We start from the raw sequence: 23,155 nt of genomic DNA, 5'->3' as shown, positions 1-23,155 counted from the left end.
CCTGAAGATCTGAGGCTTTTCAGCTAATTACATGCTAATCATTTCTTACCTGGGCTTAAACTCCTCTGAAAAAAACCCCAACAATTTGACACAGAGGGATCTACAATCGCATACACGTGTTCTGGGGAGTTAATAGAGGCTGCAGGCATGCCATCTTCCAATCCAGTTTTCAAATGTCAGGCTTAGCAGTTTGATTCTTTAGGCATATGCATGTTCAGAAATTAGGGCAGAATTTGGCACTATAGTAGTATATGACAACTTCAGTAAGTTTTCTGACTGAACTAGGAGACTTAACATCAAAAAAAGCAGTCTAAATAATTTAGAGGCATTTTAATATATATTTCTATAAGTAATAACTTTGGCCAATTAAAATTATACAACTGGAAAAACTAAGTGTTTGAAAACAGATTTAATTTAAAATACACATTTCCTATATAAATAGTGCAGTTGCACTAGTTTTCTATAGTGCCATACAGGACACTTATATAATACAGTGATGGGGTTTTATGTACATTTGTTTTTTACATTCTATTTTGAAAAAACTGTTCTGTGAGAGTGTTTATTTTATGGTTTCAGGGTTTTTTCGTTGCAAAGATATTTGAATAAAGCAGTTTTTAATCAGGATTTCATCTGTTCTTTCTATGTATCCTTTTAATCATGTTCCTATTCAAGTCAAAAGCAAAAATGTTTGACTTAATGGGAACAAATTATTACTTTAGCCTGTTTCCCAGTGAGAAAATGTATATTTTTCCAAAACTTTCTCCCTCTGGATGTCTCCTGAAAGTTTTTATCAGTGAATTGGGAGTCCAGGTTGTCCAAAGTCATCCTGAAATTTTTCTGCGGTGTTCATTACTGTGTTTAAGTAACCTTGGGTTGTCATTGGAAAGCTGGTTTCTGTTATAGCTACATTTTATTTGAAATGTATTGAAAGGTACATTTCACTTACAAGAAAGAGAAGTGAAAAGCTAGATGTATTATTTGTCTGGCTCTCAGGTACTGAATTCTTTACACTTGTCCAGTGTCTCTAGAAGCAGCAAGACCTTTACATAGGGTTTACTATTGTGAAAGAACAGTATTTTTTTATTCTGATATTTTATTTGTTATTCCATGCACATATTGCAAGACTACAGCCTGCTGCAATCTGAAACATGTTGGGTATGGGGATTTATATGTCACATATAAACTTGTACCAGGTGGAGGTCACTCCCCACAATTTTTTTAATCTTTCTGGACTCAGCCACATAGTGGATTTATGGAGAATGTATGCAAATTAGGTACCTAATTTTTCTGTCAATGTGGCTTTTGATTGTCCATCTTTAACCTAATGCTGCTCTCAAAAGCATTGACATTCCCTGGATGTCTTGCAGCCAGCAGGTGCGCAAGGATGAAAGAAGTGTATCAGTGAAAAAAAATCTTGATCTTCCTTAATCATTTATAAATACAGAGAAACAACAAAAATGACATGTTTGCTGACTGCAGATCCCTCACTGTTAGTTGTAGATGCTCCCAGGGCTTTCAATTATTGCAATTGATGGTTTTGGTTCTCCAGGGAAGTGTCATGTGGATATCCCTTGTGTCTCTTTGCAGAGAGGCTTACAGCAGCCTCCTTCTTATAGCTTAAAAGGGAAAGGAGAGCCTAAATCTTCTATAATGTAAAAAACCCACCAAGAATAATAATTTAAAAAAAGAAACAAAACAAAAGAGCGACAACAAAAAAAAACTGGGAACCTTTACGTTAATAACTCTTCTTGGAAATGCACTGTGCCTCTCAGCATTGTGCAGCAATGTGCTCTAGCAGGGCAGATGATGGATTTGTTTGGGGAAAGCCATGCAGATGCAGTAGCTGGAGCTCAACACTGGGGTCAAGGTTATACATCTTTTTTTTCCCCATCCAAACTGCAGAATCATGTAACCATGCAAAATTATGGATATTTGTCAAGAACTTCACTTTTCTATTAATATATTTGCACTCCTTTATATTTTACAGTTTCTTATTTGTTTCCAGCTGTTTTCTCTCACAAACTCCCTCTCTAGTGCACAGCATTGTCTCCTTATTTCCATTTCCACCCACTGTAAATGACCTTTCCTACTTGGAGATTAAACCTTGCTGTCCTGGCCAGAATAGATTCATTAATTATATTTGAGAGATGCCTTCAAGAAATTAAGAGTTCATCTTTTTCATTGTGAAATAGGAAATACTGCAAGTTGAGTTTTCAATCAGATTGCTGCCTTCATCACAATTTATCATAGGAACATGAAAGGAGAATAAGATTGCATTAAAATAAAGGCAAGGGTTAAAGTAAATTTTGAGCTGGAAAGAGACTTGTTCTCTACAGAAGACTTAATTTGGCATTTACACATCGGAATTCCTTGACAGGTGGGAAGGGGATTGTTTTATATTTACTGGCATGAGCACAGCAACAAGGTAGATTCTTTCTTTGCAGCTGTGTTAAATCACTGATGTTGCACACACCAACTGAACTGTCTAAACCAGTCAAATATTTACTGCAGCAGAAGGGAACCTTAATTCTGTTCTTGGATCCTGCCACCTTCCTGACTATTATATTTCTTTCTTAAATATTTTCTTGCTAGGAATAGGTTCTGAAATTTTAGGTCAAAGTTCTGAGGAACCAGCAATATAATTCTGTTCACAAAGCTGGTGCAATGTCTTGCTGACTTAAGACCAAAATGTCAAAGTTGGAGTTGCTATAAAATCTGATTCTCTTATCTCTGGAAAGTGAGGCAGAGTTGACTCACTGAAAACAGGCAGCATCTAGGGCCTTTCTTCCTCCTTTCATTTCTTCTTATGTAAGGAAAGAACCGAATTTAGATGGCAATCTCCTTGTTTCTGCTAAACCCTTTCTTGCTTTTCAATCTCTGTTTCATTTTTCCTCCAGAAGCAGAAGTCTGCATATGCCTTCTGGTGAAACTCTCTCAGCAAATACCATGTCAGCACCAAACACTATTTTGGGATTTAGATTCTTCAGTCTCTGCTCTTTGGAGACTTGTAGCTCTGTCTCTCTCTTGTGTGGCCACTGCTTTCAGAGGGTCTGCAGTGAAACAGGCACATGGATATTACTCAAAAGGAAAAAATAAGCAGTGGTGGAAGATCTTGTGAACATTCAGTCTCTATGCACATCCACATCATGCTGTACCATGTGTTCAGAGGATTGTGCGTCCTTGAATTCTGGCTAAGAGGAATCTCAAGGGCAGTTGGAATGCAGAGAAATGTTCAGAGATACTGCAAAAAAAAAAAACCATCTCACTCTCAACTAGGTGCACCACCCCAGGTGCACTGTTCATATTAACAATGTAGCTTGGAGGCATCCACTAATTGTAGAGCAGTAAAGAGATTTGTACCACGAGGATTGCAGATGTAGTTTTATTCCAAGAAGTGTTAAATTATGTCAGTAATGCATTTTTAAACTTTTTGGGCTGAGAGAAGTTAGTATTTGTTAAAAAGCAGATTGTATAATTGTATGTAAATATTTGTTAAAAGGCACATTGGCTTCAAAACTAACTGGTCATGTGTGGACTTAGACTTTTTATTTCTATTTCATCTCCTGCATGATCTTGTCAAAGAGATTCACTCAAGCTCCTCTTCCCCAGCTGGTCAAGGGAGGTAGGGAGGTGATTGTCCCACTTTACTCCGCGCTGCTGCAGCCTCACCTTGAGTCTTGTGTGGGCACCACACTATGAGAAGGAAATAAAGCTGTTAGAGAGCATCCAAAGGAGGGCCATGAGAATGTTGAAGGGCCTTGAGGGGAAGCCTTATGAGGAGCAGCTGAGGACACTTGATCTGTTCAGCCTGGAGAAGAGGAGACTGAGGGCAGCTCCTGCATGGCAGTCTGAAATTTCCCCATTATGGGAAGAGCAGGGGCAGGCACTGCTCTCTTCTCTGTGCTGGTCACTAACAGGACCCCAGAGAATGGCCTGAAGTTGTGTCCAGGGAGGTTTAGGTTGGGTATTAGACAAAGGTTCTTCACCCAGAGGGTGTTTGGGCACTGGCACAGCTCCCCAGGGCAGTGGTCACAGCACCAGCCTGGCAGAGCTCAGGAAGGGTTTGGGCCACGCTCTCAGGCAAGGGTGTAACTTTTGGGCAGGAGTTGGATTGGATTCAATTATTCTTCTGGTTCCCTTCCAACTGAGATTTCACTGATTCTGTGACTATTTAGTAAAGTTTCATAAGCTTAAATAAATACCAGACTTACTGGTATGATAGTAGGTGGTACTAACACATGTTTTAAAATGTGCAGTCTGATGCCATTTAGAATTAATAGTTGCTACCAGTTTGGGAAAATATTCAGATTCTTATAATGAAGTGGATTCAAATACATATTGGATAGAATTGCCAGCTACAGTGTTCATATAGATATTAAAAATCAATATAGGACTGAAGATTCATTTGCAAAAGTAGAAAGCCAAGATGAAGACTTAAGATTTTACAGGCTTATAAACTTTTACTTGGAATTTATGTATGTATGAGGTTGTTAGTGACTTGTCATAGCTGAATAATATTTCTTTCCTGTGTATTTGCAATATCAAATATAATCACATATAAACCTAAAAGTGAATCTGTTTCATTTTGGCCACTGTATGAAAGCTGAGTGATCTAGTTATAAATGCATGTATAAGTATATTGAAGTGATCAGCATAGCAAAGTGGAAGTACCAGTGTATTCCCTTTCCTCTTGCAGAAAATAAATAAATGAGATGAAAAATTTTCAGAGGGGGCTGTGTTACACCATATGCGACAGTATATCAAGGGAATTTGTTAGCATCTTACTTGGACACCATTCTATGTGTGTTTCTGAATTTCTTATTCAGCTGCTTTGTGTGGATGTGTGCCCAGAGATACCACGGTTTGTTTGTACACTGCAGGAACATTCAAAGATTTTGAATTAGTGCTCTCAGTTCTGCATAGAATAAGGTATTAGGTACAATCCTGTCTTGAAAAGGTTAAAGGCCCTTCAGGGTTGAAGGTTTTGTATTTGTTTTTTAAAAATAAACTGCTAGTTTATATTACTTTATTAAGTCCTCTGCTTCTTAAGTCATTGTTAACTACCTAGATTTGTTAGGCATGCTGGCAGGGTGGATCACAAATTAGTTGGATTTTATTTTACATTCTAAATAAATGTCTAGCAGTTCTGCACAGCCTTTAACTCAAAATCAATATGCAAGTGGAAATGCTTTACCTACTTAAGACAATTTGTAGTAAAATGAAAATAAGTTTAGGCTCTGGATAGGAGAGTGATTTTTTTTTTTAGTGAAACTAAAGAAAACCCATGAACAAGATGAGAAGCAAGATTTCACTCCCTCTCTTGCTCTCTCTGGCACTACTGCTCTTGCATCTCCTTGTGACCCATTTCAAAAGGAGAAATTGGGACCAGCACTCTCCTAGCCTATGCAGGGTTTTGGCACTCTCCTACATAATGGCAGCAGTGGGTTCAGATGCAAACTCAGAACAGTCTCAAGTTCAGACCTTTATTGTAAAAGCAGCCACTTTAGTAACCAGGTAGTTATGCAGAAGGTACCTTCTACCTTCTTCCACTCACCTCATCTGCATTGTGGGTGCTGAGGGGATAAAGCAGCTTCATTGCAGCAGCTGCATCAAAATACAGACAAGACTGGTGCTCCAGATGTTCCTTGTTCTGAAGAGAAAGATGCTCTGTGTCTTTTGAGAAGTCTGGGGAAGCGGCACATATGTCACATTAGATTTAGGATGGTGTTACTTTCTTCTATGTTGCTGTGTATGCACACAAGCCTGTTTTATGGTTCTTGAATTATACATGGCCTGCTTTCACGTAGTCATTTACCTGTCTGGCAGCAAGGATTCCAGAGGTGGCACCAAAGCTCAGTCTCTGTGGCAGTGCAGCCTGTGCAGACAGAGGCTCCTGCCTGCAGGAGCAGTGCACCCATGGAGATGGGGCACGCACATCTGTCCTGACGTGGGTGACCAGCTGATCAGCAGCAGGCCCTGGCAAGGAGCCTGGAATAGGCTTGCTGTTCACCCAGGTGATTCTCCTAAAGAAGCGTCTTGAAATGAAGAGCCAGTTACAGTCACAAACAGTGGAGTTCACAGGAGCTATGACCAGTTCCAGGCTAGTGAGCAGTTGCCCAAAGACAGTGTCCTGTCGCTATGATTACTTCTTTGTGAGATGAAATCTAATCCTGCTACTATGGTATGAACATGCCTTGGAGCATGAGACCATATGTCAGCATGCACATGACATCCAATGCCGGCCTTCAGCTGAGGCTCCTACAACTTTGGCTCAAGTCCATGTGCTTCCCATAGAGACACCAGATGGACAAGAATATTTTGCATCTCATTGTGTCCTCATGGAGTTGGTACAGTGGCTAGAACCTGAAAAGCCTGAGGAAAGGGAGTACTGACTCCTGTGTCCCACCTTCTTCTCAGATTCTGGGCACAGACATGGGCAGAGATGCCCACTTGGCCTGCACAGAGGTGTGAAATGTCTGACCAAGGAATCTGTGGGACTTCATCTCAGCTTCCTAGAATTCAGAGCCAAAGCACCTACAGGGCCTGAGCAAAAGCTATTCATACTGTATCTCTGAATTCATTCTGGCACACCACTCCTTCATTAAAAAGAAAGGAACAACAAGCAAATAGTGTGAGCTCACCATGACAACTCTAAACTGTTAAAGCCTGGAAACTGCTTGGAAATTATAATTATCTGGTGGACCTCAGTTACTGTATCACTAAGAGTCGAGCCAGGGAATAGAGCTGCGTGCTTTTCTCGATGGCACTGTTGTAATAACAAAGGATGTTATTCCACTGCCCAGCAGGTTGTTTCAGTGAGAGTACAAGTGCAGAATTGTTACCCCGGATTCTACACTGGACTGCAGTCTTCCAGAACACCTTCCAGCACAAATCCTGGAGTTTGTATGGTTTGCAAGCTGATGAGGAATAGCCTGTGCTCCTTACCAGCTGAGATGGTTTGGCTTAATAAATTACAAATGTCCATCAGTCTCTGATTCGTTTCCTAATTTTCCAGCTGTAATTTAATAGCATCTTGATGAGCTGTTTCACTCAGAGACAGTCTTCTGGCAGTTTGCAACCCTGATTAAATACTAGAGGTCAGGTCTGGTCAAGACAGACCCAGGTGAATGTGGAGCAGATGAAGATGATTAAATTACAAACTAAAGGTCTAGAGGAAAGAGGTAATGAATACAATGTGGCCTAGCCAACAGGATTCTTCACCTTTATGGCAAATACCAGACAGTGGGAATTATACTGAAAAACTAAAATATGTGAACTTAGTACCTGTGTTTGTATAGCATGTTGGAGAAAAGGAATTTTGCTGTTAAGGAGGCAAGGAAGGAGGTAATTATAATAATCAAAATGGAAAAGAAAGCTCTCTTGTGTGTAGCTGTTGGACTAAATTGAAAGGACAAAAGTTGAATGATTGCTGCCCTGCCACACAATTAAAGTGATATTGTCGTATTTGTGACTATTTTGTCTAGTATGAGCATAGATGGGGTTTATTGCTTGTTATTTGATAGATGTATGTACTGCAGGTTCTGTACAGTCACTGTCATGCTTTCTGTGCATTGAAATTGAATTTTATGAAAAGATCTTTTTAAAGATCTGTTAAAGTGACACACATATATACACACAGGTAGCTGCCTGCTCTACTTTTGGCAGGGATACCACTCCACTCAGTTCAGAGGCATGCAAATCAGATTAGTGTCCTTCTTCAGAATTTGTTAAAATTCTTCAGGATGTTTTATCATTTAAGCTTTCATTTCTCAAAAGGGGCGAGCATTCTGGGTGAAAGGAGTTTTCTCTGGGGTAAATTGACTCTTGGTTGCTGTCTCAAGTCTCTCGTCATTTGATACAGAGAGATCCAGCAATCCTCTCTATTACACAGATGGGTGGGGCTCTCCTTGAAACTTTAATATGAGGTCTTAGCCTGCATGGACACTAATAGCAGAACATAGCTGGATCTGTAGCTTTGAATTTTATGCTGACAGAAATGGAGCCTTGTTTGATTCTGGGAGGATCAAGAACCAATAAGGAGACGACATCACAGGGTGGTTTTTTGTTTTAAGTTTCTGTTTATTTTGCTCTCTAGCGTTAGCATTGCCTATTTTTTCAAACGTATTTTTTAGTTACAGTTTGTGTTTTCAAGTTTCCATCTCTGCTTCTTTGGGCTTTTTTTGAATAATACAAAGCCACCAGTGCTACTTTTGTTCAGCTGCTTTGATGATCTTCCTATGTGCCAGTTCTGGGCTTGTCAGTGTGTTTACACTCTCCTTCTGTGTGCTGATGTTTCTTCATGTTTACCTGTAACTGTCAATAGTTCATTTCCTCTCAGGAAAATATTTGACTGATCTCTGTTTGTTTTTTTTTTTTTTTGCAGATAATCCCATAAATAAGCATTTTCTGAATGTTACCATAGAATAGTCTAATGTGTAGAATAGTCTAGTCCATCATTGTTGTCGACCTTAAAATAATTCAAATCAGTTATAAAATATTATGCCACATTTGGGAGTTTTGTTTTGTTGGTTTTGGGGTTGTTCTAGTAAATTTTACCTGTAAACTAAAGAACATTTTTTTTCTGCAGAGAACTTAAATCTGCCCCAAATATTTTCCCAGTCTGTTCAGCGGGAAATATGTTTGCTGTGTGCATCACGCTGAAGACTAGCATAAAAGGAAAAACAATCTTATAGGAGGGCATGAACTGTAGGTAGGAGAACCTGGCACTGAGAGAATGCAGAATGAGCCTCAGTGCTAATTCATGTGTAAAGCAGCCTCCAGTAGCAGCTGCACTGAAGTGCAGACAGACAGACTGACAAGATACAGCGCTGGGCTGACAGACTGACTGGCAGGCCTGGCGGGCTGCAAGGATACCTCATGGCACAAATACAGCTGCAGGAAGGGAAAAACAGGGAAATATTTCTAAATAACAACTAATTGCAGCAAAGAAATGGTACTACAAGAGGTACTGTCCTGTTGATTCTTACAGCTGGGAAGGGCAGGAGAGGGGAGGGAGGCAGCAGTGGATGAGGCATATTTTGAGAAACACTGTTTTTTTTAAGCCTGGAAAAGTTACTTTATTTTCTTCTCATTGTGCTAAAAAAAAAAAGGAGAATTTTTATTATCCTCACAATAAACTTAAAGCTATTTTAGTTTTGTAACTACAAGAGACCATAAACCCAGAGCACAGCTGGCTGAAGAAAAAGTAAAATATTTATTTAAATTAGGTATTTAATCAGAAGAAGAGAGCACTGTTATTGTAATGCAACACAACTCTAAGAATAATAGTATCTTCGTTTTGATTTCAGAAGTCTACAGAACAAATGAAGAAAGTACCAACTATTGTCCTGTCTGTCTCTTACAAGGGAGTCAAATTTATTGATGCTACAAATAAGGTATGTGCAATTACTGAATATTACCTTTTGTTTCTTACAACTAGGGGTAATAGTAATACCTATAAAGGCCGGGCCAGAGAGGGAGCAGATTTGCATTTTGTGTTTTCCTCTCATTTTTTTCTCCTCTTGCCCAAAATGGATGTAATGTAATTGTCAAACTCAGTCTGGAGAGCAAGTGAAGCAGCTTTAATGGCTTATTTGGAGAACATTGTGTCCAGCATTCTGCTCTTATATGCAAGCTTATCACAAAAGATGTTCAGCAGGGAGCCTCTGTGGAATCCTCTACCATATTCTTTCCTATACAGTTCCATAAATATGTAGAATATATATATGTGATGTGTGTGTGTGTGTGTGTGTGTGTATATGTTCATAATATAATTTAATTTTTAAAAAAAAAGATGTCTGAATAAAGAATAAAGAAGCAGTTTTATCCAGGGCCAGCCATTCTAAGAATAAGGAACACAAGCCTTGAATGTCCTTTCCAGACATTCAAATACCACAGCCTTTCTGTGAGCTGTTTTCTTGATGCTAGCCATTTAACTTCCTGAACTGCAGCAGTTTCTTAATTGTTGCTATTCCTTTTTCTTTTCATCTTCCTGTATGGCAATGTTCATGTGCTTTGTCTCTTACATTTCTAAATACATTCAAATCTTTAAAAAACCCCAATCAAAACCACAAAAGCAGAAGTTAAGAGATCAGAGAACTCAGTGATGGATAGAGCAATGGATTATTGCTTAGCCAAAGTAAAATGTACAAACTCTGTGAAGAGAAGTAAAGTAATGCATTAATTTCTCTTCTTTGTATGTCTAAAATGGCAAGGAAATACAATCCATACTGGTGCTTTTATATGAACAGGAAAGAAATTATATTTTCTGCTATGTGACTAAAACTGACTAAGCAATATAGAAAATAAATCTGACAGCCCAGCTACCTGACCAGGTTAATAATGTATATAGCAGCTTTGTGTTGCTGAACATTCAGACCACACAGTACACCTAACCCAATAGCCTTCAAGCTTGCCAAATCAGTCAGTTTTGAAGTTTAACTAGAACTGTGCTTTAAGTAGTGGATGGAAGCAGTCTTGTGAACTTCTGCTAGAGTTTGGAAGCCATATTTAGAGTTAGAAGATGGCATAATGGGAAAATTAAGGTGAAATTACTGTTGTTTCAAGTCTGGCGTGTTTGCCAGAGCAGAGGAACCAGGAGTTCCTGTCTGCTCCTTTCTCCTTCCACTGATTCAAAACTGAGCTTCTACAACCCTCATTCTTTTTATGTTCTCTGATGTGTAGGGCATAAATCAGGATGTTGTAATGCATTAACTCCAACTTGGATAATACTGATTTTAGCTCTTAAATCTCCTCTGTAGCATAAAGGATGTAACTGCAGTGTCCTTAGGTTTACAAAAAATCCCAGGAGAACAAAAGGAGCTTCTTGTGTCTCTTTGCACAGTGCATAGAGTCTTATGTAAGAGGGAAAGCTGAAAGAAGTTTGGCAAATTGCATTAGTTGACTCTAGATGTCCCACTGAAACCTAGTGGTGCAACAGATATATTTGATGGAGTTAAATATGCCAACAGTCCAATGTTTTTCTCAAGCAGTAGATTGTTTTCTCTCTAGTTCAGAATTTGCACTGCCTTTCCCTTCTGTAAAAACCAGGTAATAGCCTGCAACTCTCCCAGAAGCATTGTTATCATCCTTGTCCACAGTGCTGTTCCCAATTCCTTCAAGACCCAGACAGATTAGCCCTGTCTAAGGTGAGAGGCTGTCCAGACCTGTGCTGCTTCCATATGAGCTTATAGTTGACAAAACTAGCTAGCAGTTCTGTGCTTGGAAACTCAGCTCTCATGGCTGCCCATCCTTTTCCTTTGTGCCACCAAGCTAAGAATTTGTCCTCCCAGTCATAGCAGGCAAAGTTTCAGGTGACGAAGGGGCCCTGACCTCATGCCATGACAGCTATTTCAGTGGCACCTCGGAGTTTGGCATGACACCATTTCTGTGCAAGGGAGGCCAGAAACAAATTAGTGCTTAGGAGAAAGCAGACTCGCAGCATTTTCTCATGGCTCACAGCTCACCCAAACTTCTGGGTGATTTCTGCCAGAAGGGAGATTGGCTGGCATGAGTTAGGCAAGCAAAAGGAAGGCTGCTTAGCAAAAGCCTGGTCTCTCCAAGGTATTTCCTTGGCAGAACCACAACTGACTTTCAGCTTCCCCACTTTTTGAGAAGCACTGGAGGTTTCTCTTGCCAGAGTGAAAGACAATTTTTAGAACAACTGTGCAGTGTCAGTCAGTGTCTGAGGAATGTACCCAGAACAGGAAGCTGGTTCATAGCCTTCTACTTCCTACAGAATAAGACCGTGGTCTACTGAAATGTGACAGTAGGAGACAGTAAAGGCATGCACTGAAAAATGTTTAATTTTGAAAGGAGATCACAGAGGACATCCTAGAGCAGCTAGGGAAAAACCTCAATTTCACTACCAATTTCTATCTAGAAGATTTCATGTAGGTATACTTTATATTATTCAAAGTAGATTTGATATGTGTATGTTTCTAAAATTCACTTGATTTAAATTTAAAACATTAAAATAATTAATGTAAATCCTTGTGTCAACCCCAAGTCACCTAGAAAAAGTTTCAGCATAGCAGAGCCCTTTCCACATATGCTGCATAAATTCAGGTGATTACATTGTGGCTCATGATTTGGCATAAATACTTCGCACATGATTTTAACACCTTCCAAGCTTGAATTCTTTCTGCTTTCTGAACTACAGTGTTGCCAACACTACATCAATGACAGTGCATTACAATTCCATCTGTGGATATCTAAATCCCTGGTTTTGGTATAATTCTAATTCTCATCAAAATCTTTATTGAGGGTAAAAGTTATCAATTTGAGAACAAAGAAAATAAAATGCTTCAAGTAACATAAAAAGCAAGAAATTGTTGAGCAGAGATTATAGATGTCATTATAAATTGGCATATATTGAAACACAAGTACTGGTTTTGTCATCTTTATGAATAATGCATTAAACAGAAATAATCAAGTATGTTGCAACAATTTAAGAGGATTATTTCTTTTCTTCAGTAAAGTTTCCTTATCTCAGTTTTTCCATAATATGAAATTTGGTATGCTTTTTATTAGGATTTTTCCTAAGTCATGATTTCTTCAATTAGATATGTTAATACTTCTTTTCATTAACTTGGCACCTACGTCCAAGGGGGAAAGTTGCCACTTAGCAAATGAGAGAAGATACAGCAAAGCATCTGAAGTAACTTAGTTGCATGTATTTAAAAAAAAAAATAAAAAAAGGAAGTGAAGGAAATGAGGTAGGAAGGAAAGGAAAGGGGTGAGGGAAAACCAGATATGCTCAGAGATTGTTTTAACTTGGACAGATATCACCATGGCAGCAGCAAGTGGTGGCTGTGTGAGGAACTGGGACACTACAGGTGTCACCTGTTCCATGAGGCAGGAGTGATGTCATGCTGCAGCAGGGTATGTCACTGTGGGCTTTTGTGGAAATGCCAGAGCTACAGCCAGCAGGGGTAAAATTCAAGAAGTCATATAAAATAACCCCTAAGTAAATTCCTATTCAATGAATCATTCTTCTCTTTAAACAAACCACTTGAAACATGTGTGTTGCTGAAGCAAGGCCTCATCATAAGCCACTCTGCTGTATCTTCTTCTCTGGCTTCATGGTTCCCTTGGCCTGAGCACAGTAATAACACATCAGCAGTTTATATAATGAGTATTCATAATTTCCTCCAAAGCTTTAAGACAGCCTTTTTTTATTCCATTGGACAGACATGCCCCCCTCTCTCCCAGTAGTGTGCTATAGCTTACAGTGGCTGTTGCAAGTAGTGTGGCTCAGTGCATGAATGGTTTCATTTTCCTGCATCTCTCCTACAGGATGCTGCTGTCAGTAAGTGCAGATAAGCTGTAGTTGCTATTTTAGTAATCAGAATCCTTGAAATTTCTCACAGTTTCAATTGTAAGGGGTGTTTGGTGGGGTTTTTTTCCTCCTGAAGAATTATAACTAAAATTTGTCAAATAGTGTGTTCAAAACCCTGCCCATTGAGCTTGCTGGGTTTCAGCAGATCCTGTCTGTCAGTAGACTGAAACAGTGTCCCATTTTGATCTTTATACAAAAGCCCAGAACTTCATAAAATGCTGGTATAGCGCTTTGAAATTGTACCTATTAATACAATTTCGAAGCACCATATACCAGCATCTTATGAAGTTGTGTCCTGTGTGCCAGGAAAGATGTCTCTTTGTCAAAGGAACCTGAATAAACTGCAAAGCACAAGTGGTCTCATAGGGAAGACTCTAGAATATAATGGTTTCCTACCAGACAATTGGCAATTGGAGAGGGTCAAAATTCTGAATACCTGTGTAAGATATCACATGTGATATATTAAGTCTCTTCTTATTAGGACGTTTCTGAAATACTGTGGTACAGTAGATCAATGCAAATGTGAATCTAAACCTGCACCTTTTTAAATTTAATTCTTAAATTGATTGAAAACATTTTTTTTTAAACAGAATATTATTGCTGAACATGAAATCCGTAACATTTCCTGTGCTGCACAAGACCCCGAGGACCTTTCTACGTTTGCGTACATCACTAAAGACTTGAAGACCAATCACCACTACTGCCACGTATTCACTGCATTTGATGTGGTCAGTTTATAGTATGAAGATACTTCATTTAATGGTTCTTTCTATTTGTCATAGTCACTTAGCTCTGTTACAACATTTTTAGGATGTATTCATGGTGATTAGTGGAAGGCATCATTAATTTACCCCAGGAAAAGATCACTATGGGATAGCAAAGGGACATTTCTGGAGCAGAGCAAAGATTTTCTTTGATATCTCATTTCCCAGTGGAAATAAGTCACCTCTGTCACCTCAGCCATTAACTGTAAACTTAGTGAGTGGCTTTTCATGCAAGTCTGGACATGTAATTCTCATAACCTAAGCTACAAGCCTAAGGCTTCCAAAAGTTTGTAACAAGTAAGTTTGGCCAGCCATTCTGAAATGTCAGTACACACCAAAAGATTGCCTTTATTTTGAAAGTAGCAAATTAATTATTTAATTCTTATTTCCTTGTTCTGTAATTCTTGCCTACATATCTCAAAATGTTACTTCAGCAAAAGTCCTTGGAGCTCCTATTATATTGATGGAAAATTAGTCATTTCTTCCTATACTTATATTTTTCATGTGGGGATACACAAACTATTATTGTTTCAAGAAATCATGAACACATACCAATTAATCAGTTATGCAGTTTTCCGCTCAATTTGGTGAACTAAGTTCACCAAATTTATGGTCCAAAACTTTCAAGGAAACTTACTCTTTGAGTTATGCACAAGAGAAATTTAAGGTGCTATTAAAACTTCAAACTCATTCAGGAAAAAATATTTTAATAGAGTATAATGTGTATGAATTCTTGAAACATGCTTTTATGAATATAAATAGGTTAAATCAAAAGAACAGGGTACTTTGAACTGCATCTTTTTATTTGGAACTGGGAAAATAGTTAACCTGAACAGCAATAGTGTGTGGGAGAATTTAAATAACAAGATGTACAGGTAGGTTAGAGGAATTCTAGCATTTTGGTTGAGTGCTTTTGTTATTTAAATTCTCTGCTGACATTTTAGTATCCACTAAATGTAGGGGAGTAGGAAAACTTTAAAATTGTGTTAAAAATAGATAGAAAATGATCAACAAGATGCTACATGATACAGGTTTTAGTGATGTGTGAACAACTGAAATTAGACTGATTGAGTGAGGTTATTATTTCTCCTGGTCTATTTAAATTCCACTTAATGGTTTTGAAGTACTGCAGTTTCATTTATAGGTTTAGTAATCAAGCAGAAATATAGACTCAGGTATTGCAGATGAAATTCATCTCCTTTCTTGGCAAGGGAAGAAAAGTGATCCAGGAATAATTACATTTTGCCCACTTCCTGTACTTTAGGAGGAACATTTAATATCCCAAGCACTTTAAATGGCTATTTTAAGCAATATGGAAACTTTAACTGTCTTAAGTTAGTTTTCTCCTGCAACCTAATCCTCAATTGGGTGTTACCTACTCAAATATCTTTTTGTGTTGTTTTTTTTCCCCTCAGTAGCTAGCATTTTTGATGCAAGTAAGAGCTCTATAAAAACTAGCTAGATGCATAAAAACTATGCTAGATGCAGCTATGGGTGCAAGCACAGCGTGAATTAAATTTTCTATTTAAAGCCTAATGTTAAACTGATTGTCCCATTTGCTAATAGAAACAATTCAACCCATTTGCCAATGGGTAGAAGTACAATCATTTTAAGAAAATTAAGGTTTAAAATGGTATAAATCCACAATAAGATGTAAGGCATTTTAAACCATATATATTTTGGTAATACAATATATGCAATGTTATGAAAAATATCACTCTCTTGGGTTCTTCAGTTTCTCAGGAAATGTGGGCAAGAATAAATTATTTATAGGTAGGGAAGTATTTTGGTGTAGTCATATGCAACCACAAGCATTACTGATACTATGTAGGAGTAACTGTACATTTAACTCAGAGTTAAAATTCTACAATCAAAATTGCAGAAACATCAGACATTATTACAGAATATTGAAGAGGAAAAGGGTTGAGGGAAGAAGAGGATTTATTATTTGGGAAATTCCTCAAACCAACTTTAGTTACTTATGGGGTTTTTCCCAGATAACTTTTAAAATTTCGCAAGGTACAGTTTTAAAGCCCGCCTTGCCTCCATTTCCAGACTTCCCTTTGTCAAGGCTCTACCACAGTATACAATGTATGAAATTTATGTACAAGTTATGTCTCAGTTTGCATTTCAAATATTGAACAGAACAGTGGATGTTCTATTTTATTTGCTATATTTCAAATATTTATTAACCAGAGAAGCAGTTACATGTTTCTTATGGTTTTCAGGTCCCAGGCACTCCTGTTTTTTTGATTTTACAGACAACAAAGGAAAACAGATAATAGTGATTTTATACAAGATGCAGGACTTAAACTAAATTATGGCTCAGTCTGGCAAACTTTCAGTCTGTCTCTGGTCCTATCTCCTGAATTTTCAGGCTTGTCTCAGTGATCTTTTTGTGTGCCAAGCTGGGTGGTGTATTTTCTCAGAATATGCAGCCTGCATATTCTCCAACAAGCCATTCCTACACCTTGTCCTGCTGATGGATTCCTCAGTAATATTAATAATATCCACTGCAGACAATCCCATCATGATATAGTAGGCTCTCTGATTCTAAAGACATCTCTCTTTAGAATATCCCACTTAAATTACACTCCATTTGAAATTTTATTACTCTCTACATTTTTAACAACTATACTCTGTTGCTCTTAATTCCTTGGCCAGCATTCCACTAAAAGGCAGAGCACTTTATAACAGGCTCTTTAGTTTTTCTTTTATTATTCCACTGGCAAAGTGCAGCCTTGGTGTTTTTCAATTCTGGACAGTTTCCCTTGAAGTTAAAGGGGAGATAATTTGGAGACTACAGCAATTAAATCAGGCATTTTTATTTGGGAAGCTATAAAATTTTGGCTGGCTTGCTGTTGTGACTGTAGTTGTAACAGCAGAGAGCAAGTCCCAGAGCAGGAGTGTTATTGTTTTCTGTCTGACCTGACACAGAGCAGAACTGGCACCTTTATAAGAAGCTCTTATAATGAGCAAAATATGCTGAATTTAGCTTGGATTGTGTCAGTATACAAGAGTGATAAAAAAAGGAATGGAAATTCTTCAGGGAAATTAAAGTGTAAGGCATGAAATACAATGCTTGTCCATTTAACTTTGTTTTAATGATTGAAGGGGCTGAAAATAGTGTAATTCCAAGTGAATTGCATTGCTTTGTCACTAATGCAAATTTAACAGTTAGACTTGACTATAAAGACATAACTCATTTGGAAAAAGCATCAGGGAATTTTAAGGGATCACCTAGGTTAAAAAAATGCAGAATTGCTTCCTACTATAGACTGTGGAGATTGAGGAAGGAGAGAGTAACATCTGAATCATATCAAAGATTTACTAATTATTCCAAGGAGACTGTAGGACATCATATGGAGGCAAGCCAACAGGCTTGCCTTTGCTCTGCAGGAGTTCTAAAGATTATTGAAGAGTTGGTAGCCCAGAAATAGGCTCTAGTAGGAGCCTAAAAATAGGCTCCAGTAGGAGCCTGAAAATAAATATACAAAAACAAACCCACAAACCTGAAGAAAAATTACCATAGGACTTCAGTTGCCGTTTAGAGTAAGGTTTGAAACTCCCAGTTGCTTTTTCATTGATGTATAACTGCACTGAAAATATATTTATATCAACCCCTCTGATAACTCATTCATGCTTTATAAATATTTCAACAAGTTTTCTTCCCCACATTTGAAGAAGATTTAAAATATTCCACTTATAACACTGAACAGGTTTTAGGCATAACAGCCTGACTTTTTTGGTTATGCCCAGTAACCTCCGTTCCCCTTGCTAACAGGAGTGTTGTACACAACTGAGCTCAGTTTTACTTCCAGAAAACAAGCCCATGAGAAGGTTTCCTTGGGACTTGCAGCAGACACTTGAAGCAGTGCACTGACTGCACACACAGCTGCCTGCACTGCATCTCTCACTCGGGGTACGCACTTCCAGCCCTGGCTCTTTGTGCCTTTGAAAGCATCACAGCCAGGCTGCAGCTCTTCTGTGCTGCTTGGTGAGCACACAGCATCCCAAGGCATGTGCCCAGGGAAGCAGCCAGTCAGGCTGCTGGCTCTGCAGGAGGAAGGGTCAGCACAGGAGCTCTGAAATAGAGCGAGGCCAAATGTCACATTGCAGCAGTGCAGGAGGGGCTGGATCCCGAGAACAGCAGATATGGGATGAGTTGGGAAAGTGGGAAGGTCAATATACTTGTTCTAAAAAGAGATGACAACACACTCACCCACTCATGTTTTCATGTTTAGTAAGATGTTTTCAAGGGGTTTAGAAATAATTACTTTCAATACAATAAATTACTTTTAGATTGTTTTTAATCAATGAGAAATCAAATGACAGATGTAAACATCACAGAGACTGAAGAGCCTATTACCAGCCTGATTTTAATTATTTGCCTTGCAAATCACTACCCTACTTTTTGTATCTGACAATAATTCAACCTCACCTCATTTTTAACTGTTTCTGTTTTGTTCCAGAATTTAGCTTATGAAATCATTCTTACACTAGGACAAGCATTTGAGGTGGCCTATCAGCTTGCACTACAGGCACGAAAAGGGGGTCATTCTTCAACCCTCCCCGAAAGCTTTGAAAACAAACCCTCTAAACCTATTCCCAAACCACGCGTTAGTATTCGGAAGTCAGTGGTAAGTAGAAGGTGGTAATGCATGCAAAAAAATCCAAAATTCAGCTATACAGTTAAGAGTTTATATACTAGAAGCTGTACAAATATTGAGTCAGAAATGCTCCATCATGCCACCTCTGCTCATCAGCTGGCAGGGTTGTGTCACCACAACACTGGCAGCCATTTCAAACAACTGCTTATTTCAGATTTCTCCAGAATAAGATGTTGCTTGGTTAGTCTTGTGTCTTATAGTAATTACTGAACTTTAATTAATTCAGTTTAATCAATGCATACCTCTCAAACTCTGCAGTTTCATGGACTTCCCTAATCTGTCACCTAACTTGCTTTGTATACAATCATGGCATATCATCCTAATCAAATTACAAATCCAGATCAATTAACAATTATCCTGTAAGACCAAGCAACTTCTTTTCTTCTCCTACCCTTTTCTTTTTCTCTTTTGGTTTTTTTTTTCGGTCTGGGATTCAATATACCTTTTCAGTATTAATCACAGACTCCTAAGAAACAAAGCTCATTGAAGCATACGTATTGATTGCCATAAAAGTGCCCTCCTGAAGTGCAGAGATGACAGAAATATTCTTTACAGTAGACCTTTTTAAAAAATTATGAAAACTATTATAAATTAAGTGAGAACACAGGCACAGGGTGATTTGGGAGGGAAAGGAGAAAAATGACCGCACACTGTATCATATTCACTGACTATAACGTGAGAATTGTACTCTATGACACTTAATTATTGGGTGAGGGGAAGGGAGGGGGGGAAATGTATGACTGTACACTTTGTCATCCATTGCCACAGAATCTTCCTCCATAAAACTTTAAGTAGAAACATTTCCTGATGCCATCGTCTGTCTCATTAGCGAACAGACTTCTCAGGATGAAGTGTGGCTTTAATGAACTATGATGCCCTATAGCTTGGGGGTAAACACAGCTCTGATCTCAACAGGAAGAAGAAGGCAGCCATGAGTACATGGGAGTGTAGACACCACCATACTTGCTGCTGTACGACTTTGTCAATTCGGGATTTGCCCTGTTAGTTTAAAGAAAAACCCTCTGCTCAAGCTGCCGTGCACGGAGATGGTAACCCGTCTGTATGTTTGCATTTGTCTTAAAGCAGATAGATCCATCCGAACAAAAGACTCTTGCGAATCTACCCTGGATTGTTGAACCTGGACAAGAGGCCAAAAGAGGCATTAATACCAAGTATGAAACTACAATTTTCTGATACAAAACTGTCCCCCTGTTCCTTGTTGTGCCTTGCACGCCAAGCAGTCACAGCACAGCCTTTCCTTTATGGCAACGTTTCAATCCAGCAGAGAGGAAGACTGCACTGTATGAGTGGCCTTGTAACTAACAAAAAAGGCTGACAGTCATTTCTGGTGATGTTCTTCTTCCTGCAGCACTGACTGAAGAATGATTCTATATGAAGACTTTTAAATTAAAGTCCACAAGAGGAGTGAGAAACCTTATTTTTCGTGCAGTTCTCCCTTGTGACTCTGCCACAGTGCTTTCTTTGATTTCTTATTTTAGAATTCTACTTTTTAAAGAAAAAAAAATCAAAACGTCTCTAAACTATTACTAATGCTGCCTATGAGTAGAGTATTTGATTGGGTTTTTTATTTAAATCTTGGCAGTTTTTAATTGAAATAGAACCAGAATTAATAAATAGATTATTGTGAAACCACTGAATTCATTAATAATTACTGTGTTGAATAAAGAATTCATTAAAGTGACAAGAAATTAGGCACCCTGATTTCTGTGTGCACTGATTTTATATGTAATCATTGATGTCCTTTGATCCTCTACAGAAATAAGAACCTCTTGCATTATAGCAAAGGATCAGAGTTTTATGAATGGTTAGAAAAAGGTATTAATAATGCACAGAAAACATTTATTAGATATTTTTATGGAAGAGAAGTACTATAGGAAAACATATGAATATTTATGGAAGGAAGCCAGATTAATTATGAGAAATATTGTTTATTTTAAAGTTAAGTAAATGACTGCTGTTGCAGCATTATGAAAATTATGAGAGTTGTAGCATCAGTGCACTGGATGTTCTGTGTGATCAGTCTGGAATGAAAGTGGAATGGTCATTCTACTACACCTACATATAGTTTATGCAGTTCAACATTGCTATAGCCATGAATTCTGATAGTATTTTTAAAAAAATAATCTCAGTGGTTCTAAAAAAAGTCAAAACCATGGATTTTGCTATCAAGATTTCTGTCACAGAAAGCTTGTTTGGAAGAGTGTTGATAAAATTCTACTGCAAAACATTTTCTAAATAAAAACAGCAAGAAAAAGAAAAAAATTCCAAAGTAATAAAAATGTTTTCATGAAACAAAATAATTAAGCATTTGCTTAATATTTGGTTAAATGAGATTTACTTACTTTTTCTTTAAAGTGTTTTAATTTTTTTAATGTCTGTGGAGTATTTGTATAATACCATGATGTATATTTATGTAGAACTGAAATTATAACAGTAAAAATATCATTATAGGAGAAAAATGACATTTTAACGTATATTGTTCTTTCCAGTCAAATTGTGAATCATTTTGAAGTTCATTATAGAGATATTGATAAATTGTGTGGTTGTCTTAATGTTTTTTTAATTATTATTTCATATCCAGCTGAGGTTTTTCAGCTAGAATCATCAGTTGGTATATTCCAAACAATGGATAATTGAACTTGGTTTAAAACTGATAACTGTATATGGTTTAGTTAAACCTAATCATAGCGCTGAGTGATGACATCCTTTTAATACAGTATTCAATTTACTTGAACAAAATAGTTCCCTGTACATATTTTTGCTTATTCACTGTTGATATGTACTTAGTCAACTGACAGTAAAAAAAAAAAAAAAAACCACTAAAAATATGGTACCAAAAGGAAAATTGTATAGGAGAACAGTAAATAGTAGCCTCACTGCAACAAATACTTATGTAAATATGCTTGGGCTTCCAGTTATAAATTTTGTAATTTTGTCATTTATTTATATCCTATAAAAGCACACAAAATAAAAGGAAGTTGTACAGTCCCAGCTTTGTGTATCATTTCATCATTGCTAAGGGAAATCAGGGGCCTGATGCAAAGGATACTAAAGTCAGTGAAAGATCCCCACCCTATTTCACCCCACTGATTTCACTGGGCTTTGGATCTTGTACCAAGGAAACCTAGGAATTGCTGTGGAGAGAATTTTGGTTTGCAATACAGATTTTGTTTACAGATGGTAAAAACATCACACTTTGAAGTCCTCAATTAACTGGTTCTTCCCTGCTCCACTCAACTGCTGACTTCCCATATTTAATCACACCCTGTAAAGATTTGTGCAGGAGTTACATTAAAACACATTCACTTCAGGCACATAAAGTACAAATGGGCCAGGTTTTCAGGGTGTAAAACTGGGGCACCTCTTATGCAGCTGAGTGACCCCTAAAATTAAAGGATGAGACAGGAGCTGCAGCAAAACTCTGAGCAGATGTAAAGGAAAGGTGTGAAACAACAGGAAGAACTGCCACCTTGCAGGAAGAATTTGATCTAGGTTCATCAAAGAGATGTCAAGCAGGTAAGGTGGCACAGGAAGCAGCTGAACTCATTTGGGAGAGATAATTGGGGCAAGAGAGACTGACGATAACTAGCAGGACTGATGAAAGATGAGACAGATGAAAGACTGGTAGGGCAGAGAATTGAGTGTGAAGGTTTTGAGGCACAGGCAGCGAACAACTGAAGCCCCCACAGCAGGCAGATTTAAACTGGAAGGAAATATAAGAATTAACACACATCAGAGACTTCTGTATTTGCAGAAACCTGAGATTTTTAGAAGGAAACATATCTGGCTACTCACCAATTCTAGCGCAAGCCAGTTGGAGAGAAGTCCATGGGGTTTCCTCTAGCATGGGATAGTGGTTCAGCAGTCCTTTCTTCAGATCCAAAAGGACTTCACTAATTCAAAATAGTTACCACTTGATCTTTTGTCTTTTTTGGTTAAGATGACTTCTCATTTCAGTTCCTGGTATGCTGGAAGTGCATAGGCATTAAGGGGATAATGTCTTAAGAGTGAAGGCAGGGAAAAACCAGAGACCTCTATAAGATCAGAAAGTCAGGAAAATTGCTGCCCTTGACCTCAAGGGTAAAAGGGAAGCAGAGGCAGGTCAGGGAGGGCATATGAAAAAGCTGGAGCATTTGGATGCTGAAAAACCAATAGTTAATTCCAATGGCTGACTCAGAGTGGAAGGTGGAGAACAGGCAAAAGAAGAGAGCTGATACAGAAGTAGATTGCATTTGACATGAGAAGGTAAGCAAATCGAAATCCAAATGAGATGTGGGTGACAAAGGGTCTTAAGAATTGTGTGAGTAGTGAGGTCTCTAATATGCTGTGAATGTGTGTTTTGTGTTGCTCAAAGAACCACT

The 23,155-nt window shown here is 38.1% G+C and overlaps 1 protein-coding gene across 10 annotated transcripts in view; it reads left to right on the top strand.

Annotated features, from left to right (window-relative positions):
• ANKS1B (ankyrin repeat and sterile alpha motif domain containing 1B) overlaps positions 1 to 21,782 on the top strand; it is a 406,799-nt gene extending 385,017 nt beyond the window's left edge. For 5 of the 10 annotated variants that reach the window (XM_054280419.1, XM_054280386.1, XM_054280395.1 and 2 more), the window contains 4 exons: positions 9,309 to 9,395; positions 13,930 to 14,067; positions 18,576 to 18,743; positions 19,857 to 21,782. In XM_054280419.1, coding sequence (XP_054136394.1) covers positions 9,309 to 9,395; positions 13,930 to 14,067; positions 18,576 to 18,743; positions 19,857 to 19,967 — 504 coding nt within the window. In that variant the 3' untranslated portion in view covers positions 19,968 to 21,782. Of the gene's footprint in view, positions 1 to 9,308; positions 9,396 to 13,929; positions 14,068 to 18,575; positions 18,744 to 19,688 lie in introns of all 10 variants that reach the window. The other 5 variants (XM_054280464.1, XM_054280403.1, XM_054280457.1 and 2 more) reach the window with 3 other exon arrangements.
• The last annotated feature ends 1,373 nt before the right edge of the window (positions 21,783 to 23,155 follow it).

Source organism: Melozone crissalis, unplaced genomic scaffold (assembly GCF_028551555.1).
Source record: "Melozone crissalis strain CALT ecotype California unplaced genomic scaffold, PUWL_Pcris_2 ptg000004l_1, whole genome shotgun sequence".
Taxonomy (NCBI): Eukaryota; Metazoa; Chordata; class Aves; order Passeriformes; family Passerellidae; genus Melozone; species Melozone crissalis.
The sequence above is the reverse complement of the archived record's forward strand: the minus strand, read 5'-3'. Positions and strand labels throughout refer to the sequence as shown.